Here is a 15,537-nt window from a genome sequence, read left to right as displayed (position 1 = left end):
GTCCATCAGTCGATATTTTTTCCATCATCGTGTTGTGGTTTTACAGCATCCACTCCATTCACATTTCAGGTTTTTTCTCATTTTTCCTCACATTCAAAATCACACATGAACAAAAAACTATCTGTAAATCGCATGAAAAAAATTCATTTGTAGCGATTTATTATTATGATTTTTTTATTTTTTATTTATTTATTCAAAAAAAATATATCCGTGGTCATCAAGATAAACGAAATCGGAACATTAAATCATGTTTTCGTTTTTTTTTGCTGATCCAACATCCAACAACAACAAACAATGACAAAAAGAGAAAAAATACAGTGGTGATAATGATGGTTTTCTTCTAGAAAAAAAAAATGGGAATAGGAAAGAATAAAGAATAGCATTTTTGGCATTGGACATGGAATACTGGAATTGGGGTGGGGTGATGGGCGATTCAAAAATGGTAACGATATTTATGTACAAATTTTTTTTTTCGTCGAACAAAAAAAAGTAAATGAAACACAACACGATTAATCGATTGTGATGATTTGCGAGCGAGCGGGTTTTTTGTTTTGTCCACGAAGCAGCTATAGGAAAAAAACCGCGATGAATTCAATTGAAAATCGGTGATCTTTATGTTATGTGTATGTGAAACAAAAAAAAATTGTGAAACCAAAAATTGATGACAATGATGATGATGATGATGATACCAGAAAAAAAGAAAAATAATTAAAATAATTTAATGGTTCGAATGAATGAATGAAAAAAAATGTCGATCAAGAAATAATTGATATCCATTCGGTAAGTATTATTATCATTATCATTATTATCACCACATATAAACCTGTCCCGGATGTAATGCATATGTAGGTCTCGCTCGTGGAATCACAATCTGATGTGGTAATGAATTATAATGCGAACCAGTTGCACTATATGATGCTAAACTACGATCAAGACTCGGTTCACTTTCACGCCGTAATGTTGTTGATGTTTGATTATTATTATTATTGTTGTTGCTGTTATTTCCACGACGTGCCATCGATCCTCTTGCCGATGCTGGATTTGATTCGCTCTAAAGTGAGTAGAAATTTTTATTTTTTCAAATTTACAATTAGTTTGATTAGCATGAATGTACACATACCATATATTGTGATCGAAGATGATGATGATGATGTTGATGTTGATGTTGTTGTTGTTGTGGATCACTACTTTCGCTTGATGTTTCTAACATTGCTTTACGATCAAGTGTACCACCAATTACGGCTACCGGGCCATATGCTGTTAGATTTTTGAAGCGACGGTTTCTTTGTCGTAATTTTCTTGAACAATAGAAAAAACAAATTATGGCGATGATGACCAAAATAGCTACGATTGGTACCAATATTGCCAGCACTATTTTTTGAGTAAAAATTTGTCAAATGTTGAAATGATAATCATATATTTCGAACCAAACAACACTTACACAAACCATTGATCTCGCATCGTCTTCCGATGAACATTGGATGACAACGGCAAACGGTATCGGAATTGTTTCGCCAACAATCACCACGACCATAACAATAATCACATGATTTAATTTCGGTCACACACAAACGACCAGGCATTGAACGATCAAGATCGATGAATGGCTCGAGACATTGACAATTATAAGTGCCAGGTTCATTGATGCAACGAGCTCTCGGCGAACAATCGTTATGGATGGATGATGAACATTCATCAAAATCTATAACCTTTTCTACACGTCCAAGTGGTTCCAATTTTTTCGCCAATTCATCATGTACATTATTATTATTATTATTACTTTTATGATTGATCTGTATGGTTAGATTAACCAATGCACCTTTTGAACGAGTTGTATGTTCAACCGATAATACTTGTATGCCGGCAATGCCATCTGCTTTGCCAACTTGTCTTCGAGCAACTCGAGCATATTTTTGTAGTTCACCATCCGATGTTGATGTGGCCGATGCCACCTCAGATTCAGCAGTTTTCGACACGCGTACAGTGACCAAATAATTTTTGATTTCTACCATGCAAAATAAATTGAATGTTGTTTCGATTATGAATGAATATAAATAAAATGTATGTATATTTGTTTCGTTGAAAATAGTTAAAGCAAAACAACTATTACCTTGGCAAAGATTATCCGATGGTCGTCGTACATATCCTGGTCGACATTCACAAGTGTATAGATTCGGTATATCACTTTCACGACAATATTCTTTATTCGTAACATTACAAGCCGGATCACATAGTTGTAGGTGATCTACGGTTATCGTTACATTTGTTGTGTGATTATTACGGACTAGATTAGGTTGTTGTTGTGTATTTCCATTCGATTTTGATATAGTTTTACCTCCTGTATTGAAAATGGGTGCCACTTTAGCTTTATTCAACATATCATTGGCCAATTTTGGTCGATGCAAACGTGGACGAGTTGATGGACTGACTGTCGAACTGACCGTCGTCGTTGATGATGATGGTGATGATGCAATGTTGATTGACGGCATATTTGATACAGTCTGTGTTGTTGTCGAACTATCCATTATTGTTGTTTTGGTCGGTGTAATCGAATTGTATGTGCCCAAAATAGTTTTCGAACCAATTATAGTTGATACATATGTTATTGGTGGTAATGTTGTTGTTAGTACGGATGTAATTGTAAGTGGAGAATCGCGTGTATAATACACCTGATTTTTGTCATGTGGACGGGATAAACAAATAAATAGATTTGCAGAGAAGAAATAGTTGATCGAAATTAATAATAATGAACGAAATGAATGATGATAATGATAATGTTTTTCTCTTACCTTTGTGCTAGTTAATGTTAATGTTCGAATGGATTTCTCTATGCTGGTCACATAACGTGTACTGACCGTTGGTTTATTCGTATCATCCGATTGCGTACTGAATATGACATTATTATCCCGTGAGGAATCATAATATTTGGATGATTTTTGCAATGGTGGTGACAAATACATTGGATATCGATTCAAAGATGGTGTAGCTTTGGCTGTTGGCGATGTTGATGGTGCAATGGTTGTTGTATCTGGCTGTCGTTGTCCATCGTTTATTGGCGATGTTGTTGTTGTAGTGGTGATGGCAGCAGTATCGCCATCATCATCTTTTATGAATATATCTTTGACAATGTCTTTGATTGTTTCACCAATTGGCCCGGCATCATGTACACCATCAAGTAGATCTTCCAATTCGATAACGGATCCAGATTCAAGAACAGCATTTGTCGTTGTTGTTGTCGATTGTTGTTGATCGGACAATGTTCGATTTGGTACCGGTTTTCGATGATCATGTTGTTTAACCATAATGAAATCATTTTGATCTAATGGTCCAATTTCATATGAAATCGATCCGGGAGTAGTCAATGGTTGGCTAGGTGATGGCCGATCAGTAGGTAGATTGTCTGTAATCATTAAATCATTGCTTGTTGTTGTTGTTGTTGTTGTTGTGGTTGTATCGTCATTGTATTCTGTTGTTAAACTTGGTAGATTATGATAAGATGTGGATGATGTTGTGGCCATTGTATTCGAATTGATCATAACATTAACATGTTGACTATTTATTTTACTTGATAACAATGTATATGGTGTAACGTATCTTGTTCGTGTCATTACTGTTGGACTAATCTCTTCGATTGATGATAATATTGTATGTGATCCACTAAATAATGTAATGAAATGAGTTAATGTTGTCTGTGTAGAATAGGTTTCCGTAACCAAACGAGTAATGTCATTGAAATTATTATCATGATCATCTGAACTATCGCTAATCGAGGAACCGATTGAAATAGTACTGGCTTCTGATGATGATGACGATGGTGTTTGACTTGGTAGCACAACAGCATTTGTTGGTGTAAATTGTGCTGTCGGTACGATTGTTTTCGTTATCAAAATTGGTTCTCTCAATGTTAGATATTCAGTTTTAATCTCTTCCAATGGTGTGATACTTGTTTGGGTTCCATTGAATAATGTTGCAAAATAAGTGTATGTCGAATATAATGTCGAAGTGGTCAATATATCACTTGTTTCAACAACAACATATGTTCGTGCTATTGATGGCTTATTCGATGATAATGATTGTGTGATTGACAATTCTGGCGTTGGTGACGATAGAATCGTCGAATCACTACTATCTTGTGGCACAATTCGTGTTATATCTTCAATCGATGGTGTTAAAGTATCTTCCATTGAATCAACAACTCTTGTATTGGTTACTTCTTCAATAATGTATGTAGCAGTAGGTCCTAAATTAAATGGAACGGTACGTGTTGTTGTTTCATACACTACCGTTTCATGTGATGCTGGTTCCATCGACGATGACTCAGTCATCATTGATGTTAATGGATGTGATGATTTAATTAATCGTCGACTACTAACTCTTATACGATTATTATACATTGGTGACCATTTATTCACTGCTCCGGCCAAACGTGTCAAAACAACTAGACGACTTTTATTGATTCGACTTGCTGGTGTTGGAGACAATGATGATTGTGATGATGATGGCTGCCAAACAGGTGATGGTGATGGTGATGGCTGTACAAAAATGGCAGACCAATTATCCAACGATGATGATGAATCAATTTGATTCGGTAATGATGGTGTTGATGAAACAATGGATGCTGGTGATGATGAAACTTCCGGTGGATAAATTGACATTGTCGATTCAATCAGTGAAGACATGATTGATGAAGCTAATGATGGCTGAATGTTTGTAATATCAGGTGATGTAAAACGAGTACTACTACTTGGTTGATTAAATAGATTTGTGGATGGACGACGAGAGAAGAATCTATTTACACCACCAGATGATCCTGGTCGCCGTAATGTAAATGCAACCTTTTTGCGTGATGATGATGTTGGTGAATCCTCTTCATTCGATGAATCCACTGTAGTACTCAATACCGGTGTTTGATCCACGATTGTCGGTGTCAACATGTTGTTGTTGTATAAAGTGGTGGAATCTTCTGTTGGTTGTATCTGTTCGGATGTTTCAACAGTGCTTGGTAATCGTGAAATTTGATTAACAATTTTCGATCGACTTGGTTTAAGTTTAATTCGTATACCGGGTCTTCTTGGTGAACTTGGTGTTCGACTTCTCGTACTAGTCGTAGACGTTGATTCGTTTGGTTCAATAATGGTCGGTGTCGATGACAACGACAATGATGGTGTCGGTATACTCGTATCCAAATAAATGTTTGTACTACCAAGTTTGGCTGTTTCTCGGAGCGTTTCCGGTTCTTCTGGTTCCATCGAACTGGATATTGTTGACAAACGTGTTGCCTGTATACGTGAACTCGGTGACAACGAAGACGTCGGTACAATATCGACCTGTGCATCTTTGATACGACTAAATTGAATGTAATTGTTCAAGGCAAGATTAACGATCGTGGTCGATCCACCATTTGCACGTGATCCAAGTGGAACAATTGAATTTGGTTGAATTATTTTCAATAGGCCATACGAATCAATTGTTGGCGCCATTGATGGTAATAATGTTTGTAGATCACCATTATAATTTGTCGAACTTTCCTCCACTCTTGTACTGTATTGTGTTTGTGTTCCATCAATCAGCGTATAGTAATAGGTTAGTAATGAAAGTTGTTTTTTCACTTGTTTTTGTAATTGTTCCAAACGTACTGTAACCGGTTTATTGTTTTGAATCGGTGGATGTCTGGTCATTATTTTCGTCGATTCCAATAATATTGGTGTAATTTGTACACGTGTAGGCGTTATACGATGACTTGATACCGGCCCCGAAACTGCTGCTGCTAACGATGTTGGTGATGGTCGTGGTATCATTTTTGAATTGGTAGCAAAAATGACTTTATAAAGATCATCATTGAATACTTGTATTCGGCTTGCAACATTATAGATTGTTGTTGTTGCACCTTTTGTTTTGGTGCCTAGTAATATTTTTGTTGGTGATGTTGGTTGAATGTAACCATCACTAAATTCGATTGCTGTCACAATATTACGATCGATTGGTTTCAATTGTGTCGAGGATGACACCTGTTCACGGCTCAACATGGCTGTATGTGGACCACGAACAACAGTTGTATAATAGGTATATGTTGTGTAATATGTCAACGGTATTGTGGGCGTTGGTACCACAGCAGTCGATATGGTTGGAGTCGACTGTGGACCGAAATTCAACGCGGTACGTGTACGAATTGGTTCAAATAGGTTTGAATTTCGTGATAAACTTTCAATGACCAAAATTCCATTGTCATCATTTGTATTTGATGGTGGTGATACTCGATTTCCATAGAAAGAACTACTACGATCATGATCAATATTGATTCCTGAATCATGATCTTCATTGTCCAATGCATTTGGTTTATGTGAAAGATCATCATCCTGTGCACCGGTGATTGGACCACGTCCAATTAATTTATCACTAGCCGCTATGATGGGAATGTTTGATGATATGGGCACTCTACCGGCATTCGGTCGTACTTGACTCGGTTCGATTGAAATGACCGGCGGTGGTGGTGGTGGTGGTGGTGGTTGGATTGTTGTTGGCGTTTTTGGTTTACTACCTCTCCAATTACCATGTGTTGGTGGTTTGATTCTTCTAAATGATTGACGTTGTGGCTGTGAAGAAGGTATAGATATAGGCACTGGTTGTGGTGGTGGTGGCGGCGGGGGTAATGGTGCAGGACTTTGTGGAATTCTGCCGGATGTGGATGGCAGTCCAACTAAACGATGAAAATTTGGCGCCGGTGATTCGGTCAATGTTACTGGAACGAATTCATCCGGTAATACAAATGGTGAACCTATAGTTTGTTTTGGTGGATGAATCTGTCTGGACGTATGTTGTTGAGGCATCGACAACGAAATCGATGATAATGATGGTGGTGGCTTTTGACTTTGTGCTGAATTGGGATTCGTTAATCGTATCCGTTGAAATGATGGCCTTGGGTTACTACCGGATCCACGTGGAACCGGTGCCGTTAGTATACCAAAATCAGGTTCATCATATAATGATGATGCGCCAGATATTGATGTGGATGTTAATGTTGATTGATGATGTGGATGATGTCTAACAATAGGAGGTGGATGTATACCAATACCGCCATCAGCTGTGCCAATGGGTGCCATAAAACCATCCTGACGCCTACTGTTTGTATGATGATGATTATGATGATTTGGATGTTGAAGACTAGCCGAAAAAGGTCTTAATGCAAAGTCTGATTCTGAACAAAAGAAATGAGAGAAAAAAATAGAAAAATTCATTTTTATGACCCCTTTTCTCGACAATTAAATGATCGATTTCTGTCATTTTTTTCTTTGAAAAAAATAACAGAATTAAATGAGAAAAAAAACCTAATAAACAATCTTGATGATCGTCAATCATATTCTTTATGTCCCTCTTCTATTTTTTTCAAAATGAATGAATGATTGATTTTGCTGTTTGAGAAGAGTAAGATTGACTTTAACATTTCAAGGCATTATTTTGCGTTAAGTGATAACCTAACATTGAACATACTCTTTTTTCATTATTATCATCTTCTTGATGATTTGATGCGATTAATATATTTATATATAATGGCAAACGTGTTGACAGGTCAATAATCATAATAATATAACTGAAAATAAAATGATGATCGATAGAGAGAGAGAGAGACAGAGAGAGAGAGAAAGAGACAATCATTAATTGTGATGTTGTGAACGGATAGATTATCGTCATCATTGAATTCAAATTGATGATGGATTTGACTATGATGATTGAATGGATGGATGGTATGCAATTTCTTGATTTGGCTACTATTTTTTTTTTGCTGCAAATCCTACATTTCTTGGTAAATGTTAATATAAGAAAAATAACAAATGACCATCACACCACTACACCAATCGATCAGTAAAAAAAGAGAGAGAGAGAGAGATCGAATACCGATAGGCATCTCTACCTAATGGTGAATGCAATAATATATCGATAATTGAGGTCAATGAGCGATGAACGAATAAATTTTAACGGTTTTTCGTTTCTCTTCAATCAAAAATGAAAAAAATGTCCATTTTTAGCCATCAAACACACACACACACACACACATCAAACAACCAACGAGATATAGAAAAATAAATAAAATGAAATAAAATAACAAACAAACAAATAAATAACAAGTGGCAAGATGAAAAATTCTTCATTCAAAACATCATTATCGATTATCGTAGTAGATTGATTGATCAATACAGAAAAAATATTTTCCGATTTTTCATACATAATTTTCATCGCAATCAATGGATTTGTTGTGTGTGTTGTGTTTCCATCTGGATTATCATCATCATCATCATCATTATTATTGTTGTCCTTGTGTTGTACTGATGAAAAGATCCATTCAGTATCATTAGTGTGGTGGAATAGCAACCAAAAAAAAGTCAATTTGTCTCCGAATGAAATGAAGAAAAAGGATGATGATTATCATCATCAAATCAAAGAAAACGAAAAAATATCCAGAAAAATTTATTTTATTTTATTTCAAATACATTTCTGGTGGTGACCTGATTGTGACCTTGCCAAAAGATGACGATGAAAAAAAATTGATAACGAATTGTATTTGTTAGTGGTGGTGGTACTAGTTGTTTGTATCCGAAGATGATCCCCGGCTCCTTGATCTCGATCCTGATCACACACACACACACACATCGACGGCGACCTCGATTTCGATTTTTTTCTTTCCTTACATTTGAAAAGGAAAAATCAGCTAGATTCTCTTTGAACAACAAGCCAAACATCTATAATTTTGTTTATGTTATACATCAAATGTTGACATGAAAAGAAGAAAAAAGTATACGGTAGCAAAACCAAGCAGTCAAATAATAATAATCAATTCAAAAACCCAAATATAAATGATGAAAAGATTTTCTTCTGAGAAAGAAAGAAAAAGATTGAATATCTCAAGATGGCCATCGATTTTCATTAAAACGGAAATGGTCAAACGGATATCTCCACATGTAATTTATTCGTCTTTCAAGGGAAAGTATTGGTAGCCTGAAGCAGTATAGAAATTATTTTCGTAAACTTTGGCAAAATTCGTTATAGTGAGATGAAAGAATCATTGGAAAAAATGTTCAAATGAAAAGAAATTTTGTTTTTCATTTTTTCCCACAAAAGTTTCATAGATCCGGCATGATCGTAAAAAAATGGAGGCCAATCATCTAATCGACCAATTTACGGTTTATGCGGACGTTGCAATGAACGAATGAACCGTCTATTGGTCATCATCAATGATTTACAAATCTCTAGTCTTCCTTTCTAGAAGTGGGAAAAAAATCCGATTTCAAGTAAGAAAAAAAAACAACTCCAAAGAACTTGTTTGAAGATAAAAAAAAACAAAATAAGTCTATGTTGAAGAAAAAGAAGAAGAGAAAATGATCAAGTGAATTCGGTAAATATTTAGATGGTGTTCGACATCCATCAAACCTAAACCAAATACACTTACAAACACACACAAACACACACATCGACCACCAAACAACAACAATCCTCTTTTTTCATTCGAAGAAATGCATAAATTTCTTCGAAAAAAGAAAAAAAATTCATAACTAAAAATAACTCTACTGATGACTGACTTTTTAGTCGTAAAGGGGAAAAAACTATTGGCTGACCATTTGTTGTTTGAGATTACAGTGAAGAAGAAAAATTTCTCTTCATCTTTTGTAATATACAACGAACCGGCAATATATGGCTATCAAGCCACTGTGTTCTAATCTAATCTAATGGTGATATTGATGATCTGGAGATGTATTTATTTTCAACAGACAAACAGAAAAATGAAAAGATCTAAATTATCGTTCCTTTGAATGAAATAATGGCGAAATCATAATTAAACAAATTAACACCATATACAACAACGAAGATGACATGAATCCAACATTATGTAAATTTTTTTTATCTATTGGGCACGTGTATAAAGTTGACACAAAAAACACGTGCAAAACGATTCTAAGCACGCGAATTTCGCTTTCTCCTTTGTAAAAATAGAGTGACCAAAATGGTTAATCTCTCTCTCTCTCCCTCTATTTCTGTAATCCTCGTCACATGTCATTGTTATTATCGTTTAATTTGTAATTTATATGGCTCTGTGTCTTTTGTTTTGTTTATAATTTTGACAAATAGTGTGCCTGTATCTAATTTCATTAATGTTAATCAGCCAGGACCACAAACCACACTTCCTCGAGGTGTTGTCACAATAGGAAAAAATGATGAATGAATGAATGAATGAATGAATGGCAATAACAATGATGTAATTTGTTGGTCAATGATGATAATGTCATAGTTTGTGTATGTGTATGTGTGTGATAGACAATGAAAAGATGACACGCAAATATTTAAATTAGTTAAACATTGTACAACAACAACAAGGCGTTTCATTTTTCATAGATGATGTTTACATATTACTTATTCATTATTAGTAGGACGCCTTATTCTCAAACAAACGACGATTGTTACAAAATAGATTTTATTATCATCATTATTGATGTTTGTTTAATATTTTGTTGTTGTTGTTGCTGTTTCGATCTATTAGAACTCGATCACAAACATTTCGATTGTTTTTGCAAGAGAAAAAGAGAAATAAATGATGATGATGATGAATTATGGCCACAAATTTATCATTTTCTTTTCTTTTTTTTCGTTGCTATAAACGAATGAATGAATTTCAATGGCAAATTCATGGCCAAAAAATATGAATGTGAGTAAAAGTTAGCGCGCGCGACAAATATTTTTTTGTCACGAAATAAGTTTGGCCGATTTTTTTGTGTTTGCTGCATCTTTCTTCATTTTTTTACTTTTCAGCAATTGATGTTTGCATCAATCAGTTGTTGTTGTTTTTTTGTTTTCATTCGTCTAGTTAGTAAGAAAATGATACGACAATTTCGATATTTGGATGGATCATATGTTAGACAATCATATATCATCGAAAATGATGATTATATTTTGGATCGAAATTGGCAGAAAATATCTATGAAAACAAAAATATGAAATCGTGATCATATCACACGCGCTCGCGCTCATCGTTCGATCACATCGTCATTTATTATTACGACGGCGACTACAAGATGATTTGTGTAACTTTTTTTTACTTGCAAAGAAAAGTTTTCTTTGCTTTGTCTTGCAAAAATGGAATGAATAGTTAGCCAAATCACGAATTGATGAATTTTTTTCTGTCTAATTCAAATTCGATAACATGATTTTTGTGTGGAATTTTGAAAAAAAACTGAAAGATTCAATCCGAATGTTAAAATCTTACCTTGTGCATAACACAGCAATGGAATAATTAATGTGAAGAATAAGAATATCGATGATTGTAATAGTAGTAAGGCACTATTATTATTTGATTTTGTTTTTGTAATGAGGTAATGATTATTTTGTTTCTTATGATAATGATGACAATGATGTTGAAATGTTGCTGTTGGCCATAATGATTTTGATGAAAATTTGAATAAAAATGATTCCTCAGATATTGATGATGATGACGATGATGATGATGAACTATCATTATTATCAGATATCGATGCCGTTGGTAATTTTAAATTGTGAAAAAATGTAGTAGCTTTTGATGATTGTGATGGTGATAATATGGTCGTCGTTGTTGGCGAATGTTGATGTGACAACAACAAAGTTGATGAAGATGATGATGATGATGATATTAATGGCGTTGATGATAATAATCGATGTGATGATGATACTGATGTTGTGAACAATGATGATGGCAACTTGAGCCGTGTTTTACGTCTTCGGCCTTCCATATTGGCTTGGCCTGTTTTTTGTTATTTTTTGTTTTCGTTTTTTTCTCGTATTTGCAGTTATTCGTTATCGTGTGAAAGTGTTTATTATTCGTTGAATATTCATTTCATCTTTAAATCGACCGTGGAATTGTTGTAGGAAGAGAAAAAAATTTGTCGTTGACACTGAAATAATAATGACTTAGGAACAATGGTGAAATGAAATTTGAATTAAATGAAAAAATGATGACAAAATCAAACAAAGTGACACATCGACGGCACACAATTATTAGCAATTGATGAACCAACTTCTGACGGCTTGAACTTTTTCTCTACTCGATGAAATTCATTTGGATAGCCCAAGTCACAAAAACACATGGAATGAAGTAAAATAATTGTTGACTTTTGTTTTTTTTTTGTTGTTGTTTTCAACGACAATTATCAAATGACTATCACGGTAATTATTACCGGTGTTGATTATGTTGATGATGATAAACCATCTTTATTTTGTTTCATTACATCATTCACACACACACACATGCACAAAAAATGATGATGATGATGATGATGTAAAAAACGGGGAAAAACACTTATGTATCATATGTGTTTATACTTTGATGATTTCATCATGAATGATTCGTGTATGTATGTTTATCTCTGGATATCCGACTCATAAGTGGAGATGAATCTCTTTCTCTCTGAACATGATGATGATATTACTTGGCTCTTTAGATTAATGAAAAGATGAAGAAAAAAGAAAAATTGTTAAAAAAAAACTATTGACGAAACCAACTGACCGACCGACCTACCTACCAAAGACCGATCATCATCATCATCATCATCATTGAAGAATTATGTCAAAAATATAGAAAAAAAAAATATTTTATTAACCTCGACAACCTAGCCCCCTAAAACCTAACCGACGAACATCATCATCATCTCTTTTTTAGATTTTCGAGTTTTACTTGTTCTCTTCTCTAACTTTGTTTAGGTTAATGTTGATATTTCGATGTACATGATTATGATGATGATGTTGTTGTTGATCATCAACGACTATCGATGATTCGACGAAATGCCAAAGATACACACACACACACACAATTCAAATGTGAATTGAATTTTGAACATTTCCGAACAAATCTTTCGGTCTCTCTGTGTATCTAACTAGCGCCGAATAATTTGAAAAGAGTCACATTGGAAAAAATATTCAAGATTCAGTAAAAGGGCAAAAAGAGAGAGAAAGACAACAAGCTTAGCTAGTGATTATTATTGTAAGACAGAGAGAAAGAGAAGCAAAAAACGTTTTTAATCACAAAAAAATGTTGAAGATGAAAAACGAGGAATGAGAGAACGAAAATGATACGAAAGAGAATACGACATGTATGGAATGCAGAAAGTGAGAGAGTTGTCGTTGTTGTTGTGGAACTAAGCAACAAGCTAGATATATGATTTCAATTTGGACATTTAAAAAAATGAATCAAAAGGCAAAAAAAAATTATTTAATGAATGAAATGCCGAAGACGATCCTGTAAGTTTGTTTAAAACAATTATCAAAGTAGCAGTAGTAGTAGTAGTAGTAATGGTTGTTGTTTTTGAAAGGAAGAGAAGAAGGGATGAATTACTGAATGGTCAAAAAATGACCAAACTACTGAATAAAAAATTAATTAGGCAAACCTGTTGTTTATTAAAAATCAATGGTTGATGATCTGGCTAGACGATGTGATGCCAATATTTATTATTATGGATGACATCTTTTTCTTTCTTTCAAAAGAAAACATTTTCGATCTCCGATGATCAGAAGGAGGAAACACAGGTATATTCATCTCACTAAATAACCGGACATTTGTCGGTCATGTTGGTGATGAGCACATTACTTTTTTTACTACAAACTGAATAGAATGATGATGATGATGATGATGATGAGAAAAATTCAAATTTTAAATATTTTTTTTGAAAAGTCAATCAATGATGAACGATTTGTGATGGGAATATCGATAGTATGTGTGTGTGTATGTTTGTTATCATCATCATCGGTTGATTGATTGGTTCGTATCAAATAAAAAAAAATTCCTTTTCGTTGATTCTCATAAAACGAAAATGTTTAGTCTGTGGTCAATGGCCAACATTTGAAATTTTTTTTTTTGAAATCATCTCATTTGCATTTCATTCTCGATTCAATCTGTCGATCAATCGATAGATTGATGACCCAATATGTCTTTGTTTCGTTTCCTTTGCCATCCCTTAATTTAGTAGTAGTGGTAGGTAGGAAACATACATATTCCTCAATGATGATGATACAAAGAGTGAAAGAATCCCTTTCTTTTTTTCTTGAAAAAAATTAATTTTTTTTTTGTTCACCGATCAATTCATACACGCACAAACAAATGCTTGTTTTTATTATTGACAAGCATTCGATATATAATAATAATATCCATCATTGATTGATGTATGGTTAATAATAGTGAGAGTGGTGTGATTATATAATACATACTATCTATAGACAGATTACTGTTATATGACACAGGATTTTTTTTTTTGAAGACCATCCATAAATACAGTTCAAAATGATAATGATGATAATGATAATAAGTTAATAATAGCATCATCTTCATCGTCTTCGATGAAGATGATGATGATGATGAAGTATTATTTTTACTTTTTAAATTTTTTTCTTTTTTCAAAAATTTGAAACAAACAAACTTTATTATTATTGTTATTGTTGTTGTTGTTTTTGTATAATGAAATGGAATCCCATTCAATGTATCCATAATCTAATCCTGGCAATAAAAGTATCTTTATCCGAATAATGATTATTGATTGGTTGATTGGTCATTTGATATTGTATGTGATGGAGAATTTTTGTTTGTTCAGTTTTTTATTTGGTTTCTATGGAAATGTTTATTGGTTATTTTTGAAGACAAATGTGATGGTATTCATGATGATGATTATGAAATCGAAAACATATCGTTGACTTCTTTTTTACTTTCTTTCTCCCTTAAAAGCCTGTTGAACCCAAACCAAAAACAAAAATTTCGATATCCGTTTCGGCGGTTATGTTTGTGTTACTTGCTATCATGTTTTACAAAATACTACGACCATCTAAATTAGGTAATACAACACACAGAGAGAGTCTTTTGATTGAAAAACTAATGTTTTGGTAATGTTGTCCGGCAAAAATGAATGAATTATTATTTTTGTTGTTGTCGTTAGCATCAGTCATCTTGATGATATGAATACAGATCTTTCTTTTCTTTTCCCGAATCATTTCATTCATTCATTCGATAACTAAAGATGACCATCTTCATCATCATCATTAAGATCTGTATAAGATTTCTGGATGTATCATGTAATAGATAATGGTAACAAGTGTAAGTTTTTGAGGAAAAAATGAGTGAAAATCCTTGTTCGGGTAAAACCATCCAATAACAATTACATTCCATTGCTAATTGAAATTTATATATTTAGTTTTAGTTATATGGTTATATATGTTTATATGGTTATATGGTTATATTTATAAATTATAAATTCCACTTTCTCTCTCTCTGGCTGAAATTATTCGCACACAACAACAACAACAACAACAACAAAAGAAGGAAACAAAATAATGGCTATTTTTAATTATTTTAATTCGAATAACTTGAATTTTCATTTTGTTTTGTTTCGATTTTCATTTGAAACAAACAAATGAAAAAAATATTTTGACATTAATTTATCCGGTGAAACGAAAACAAAAAACAAAAAATTTGATCCAAGTGAATGCGTTGTATTTGAATTTTCCTGTTTTATATTTACCTGTGGCGTATTCTTAGAA

General features: G+C 33.6%; 1 protein-coding gene across 2 annotated transcripts; it reads right to left on the bottom strand.

The window, feature by feature from the left end:
* Positions 1–169: 169 nt before the first annotated feature.
* Positions 170–12,902, bottom strand: LOC124499232 (uncharacterized). Of its 2 annotated transcripts, none has more exons than XM_047063114.2 (7): positions 12,536–12,902; positions 11,252–12,452; positions 2,790–7,195; positions 2,111–2,669; positions 1,442–2,005; positions 1,121–1,371; positions 170–1,051 (listed from the first exon to the last, which is right to left on the bottom strand). In XM_047063114.2, the coding sequence occupies exons 2-7, from the start codon at positions 11,748–11,750 to the stop codon at positions 809–811; spliced, it is 6,522 nt and encodes a 2,173-aa protein (XP_046919070.2). In that variant the 5' UTR covers positions 11,751–12,452; positions 12,536–12,902; the 3' UTR covers positions 170–808. The 2 variants fall into 2 exon arrangements, with proteins under 2 accessions (XP_046919070.2, XP_075592227.1); XM_075736112.1 differs by having other exon boundaries at positions 12,540–12,846.
* Positions 12,903–15,537: the final 2,635 nt, after the last annotated feature.

This window comes from Dermatophagoides farinae, chromosome 2 (assembly GCF_024713945.1).
Source record: "Dermatophagoides farinae isolate YC_2012a chromosome 2, ASM2471394v1, whole genome shotgun sequence".
In the NCBI taxonomy this organism is placed as follows: domain Eukaryota; kingdom Metazoa; phylum Arthropoda; class Arachnida; order Sarcoptiformes; family Pyroglyphidae; genus Dermatophagoides; species Dermatophagoides farinae.
This window is presented reverse-complemented; position numbering and strand designations above follow the sequence as displayed.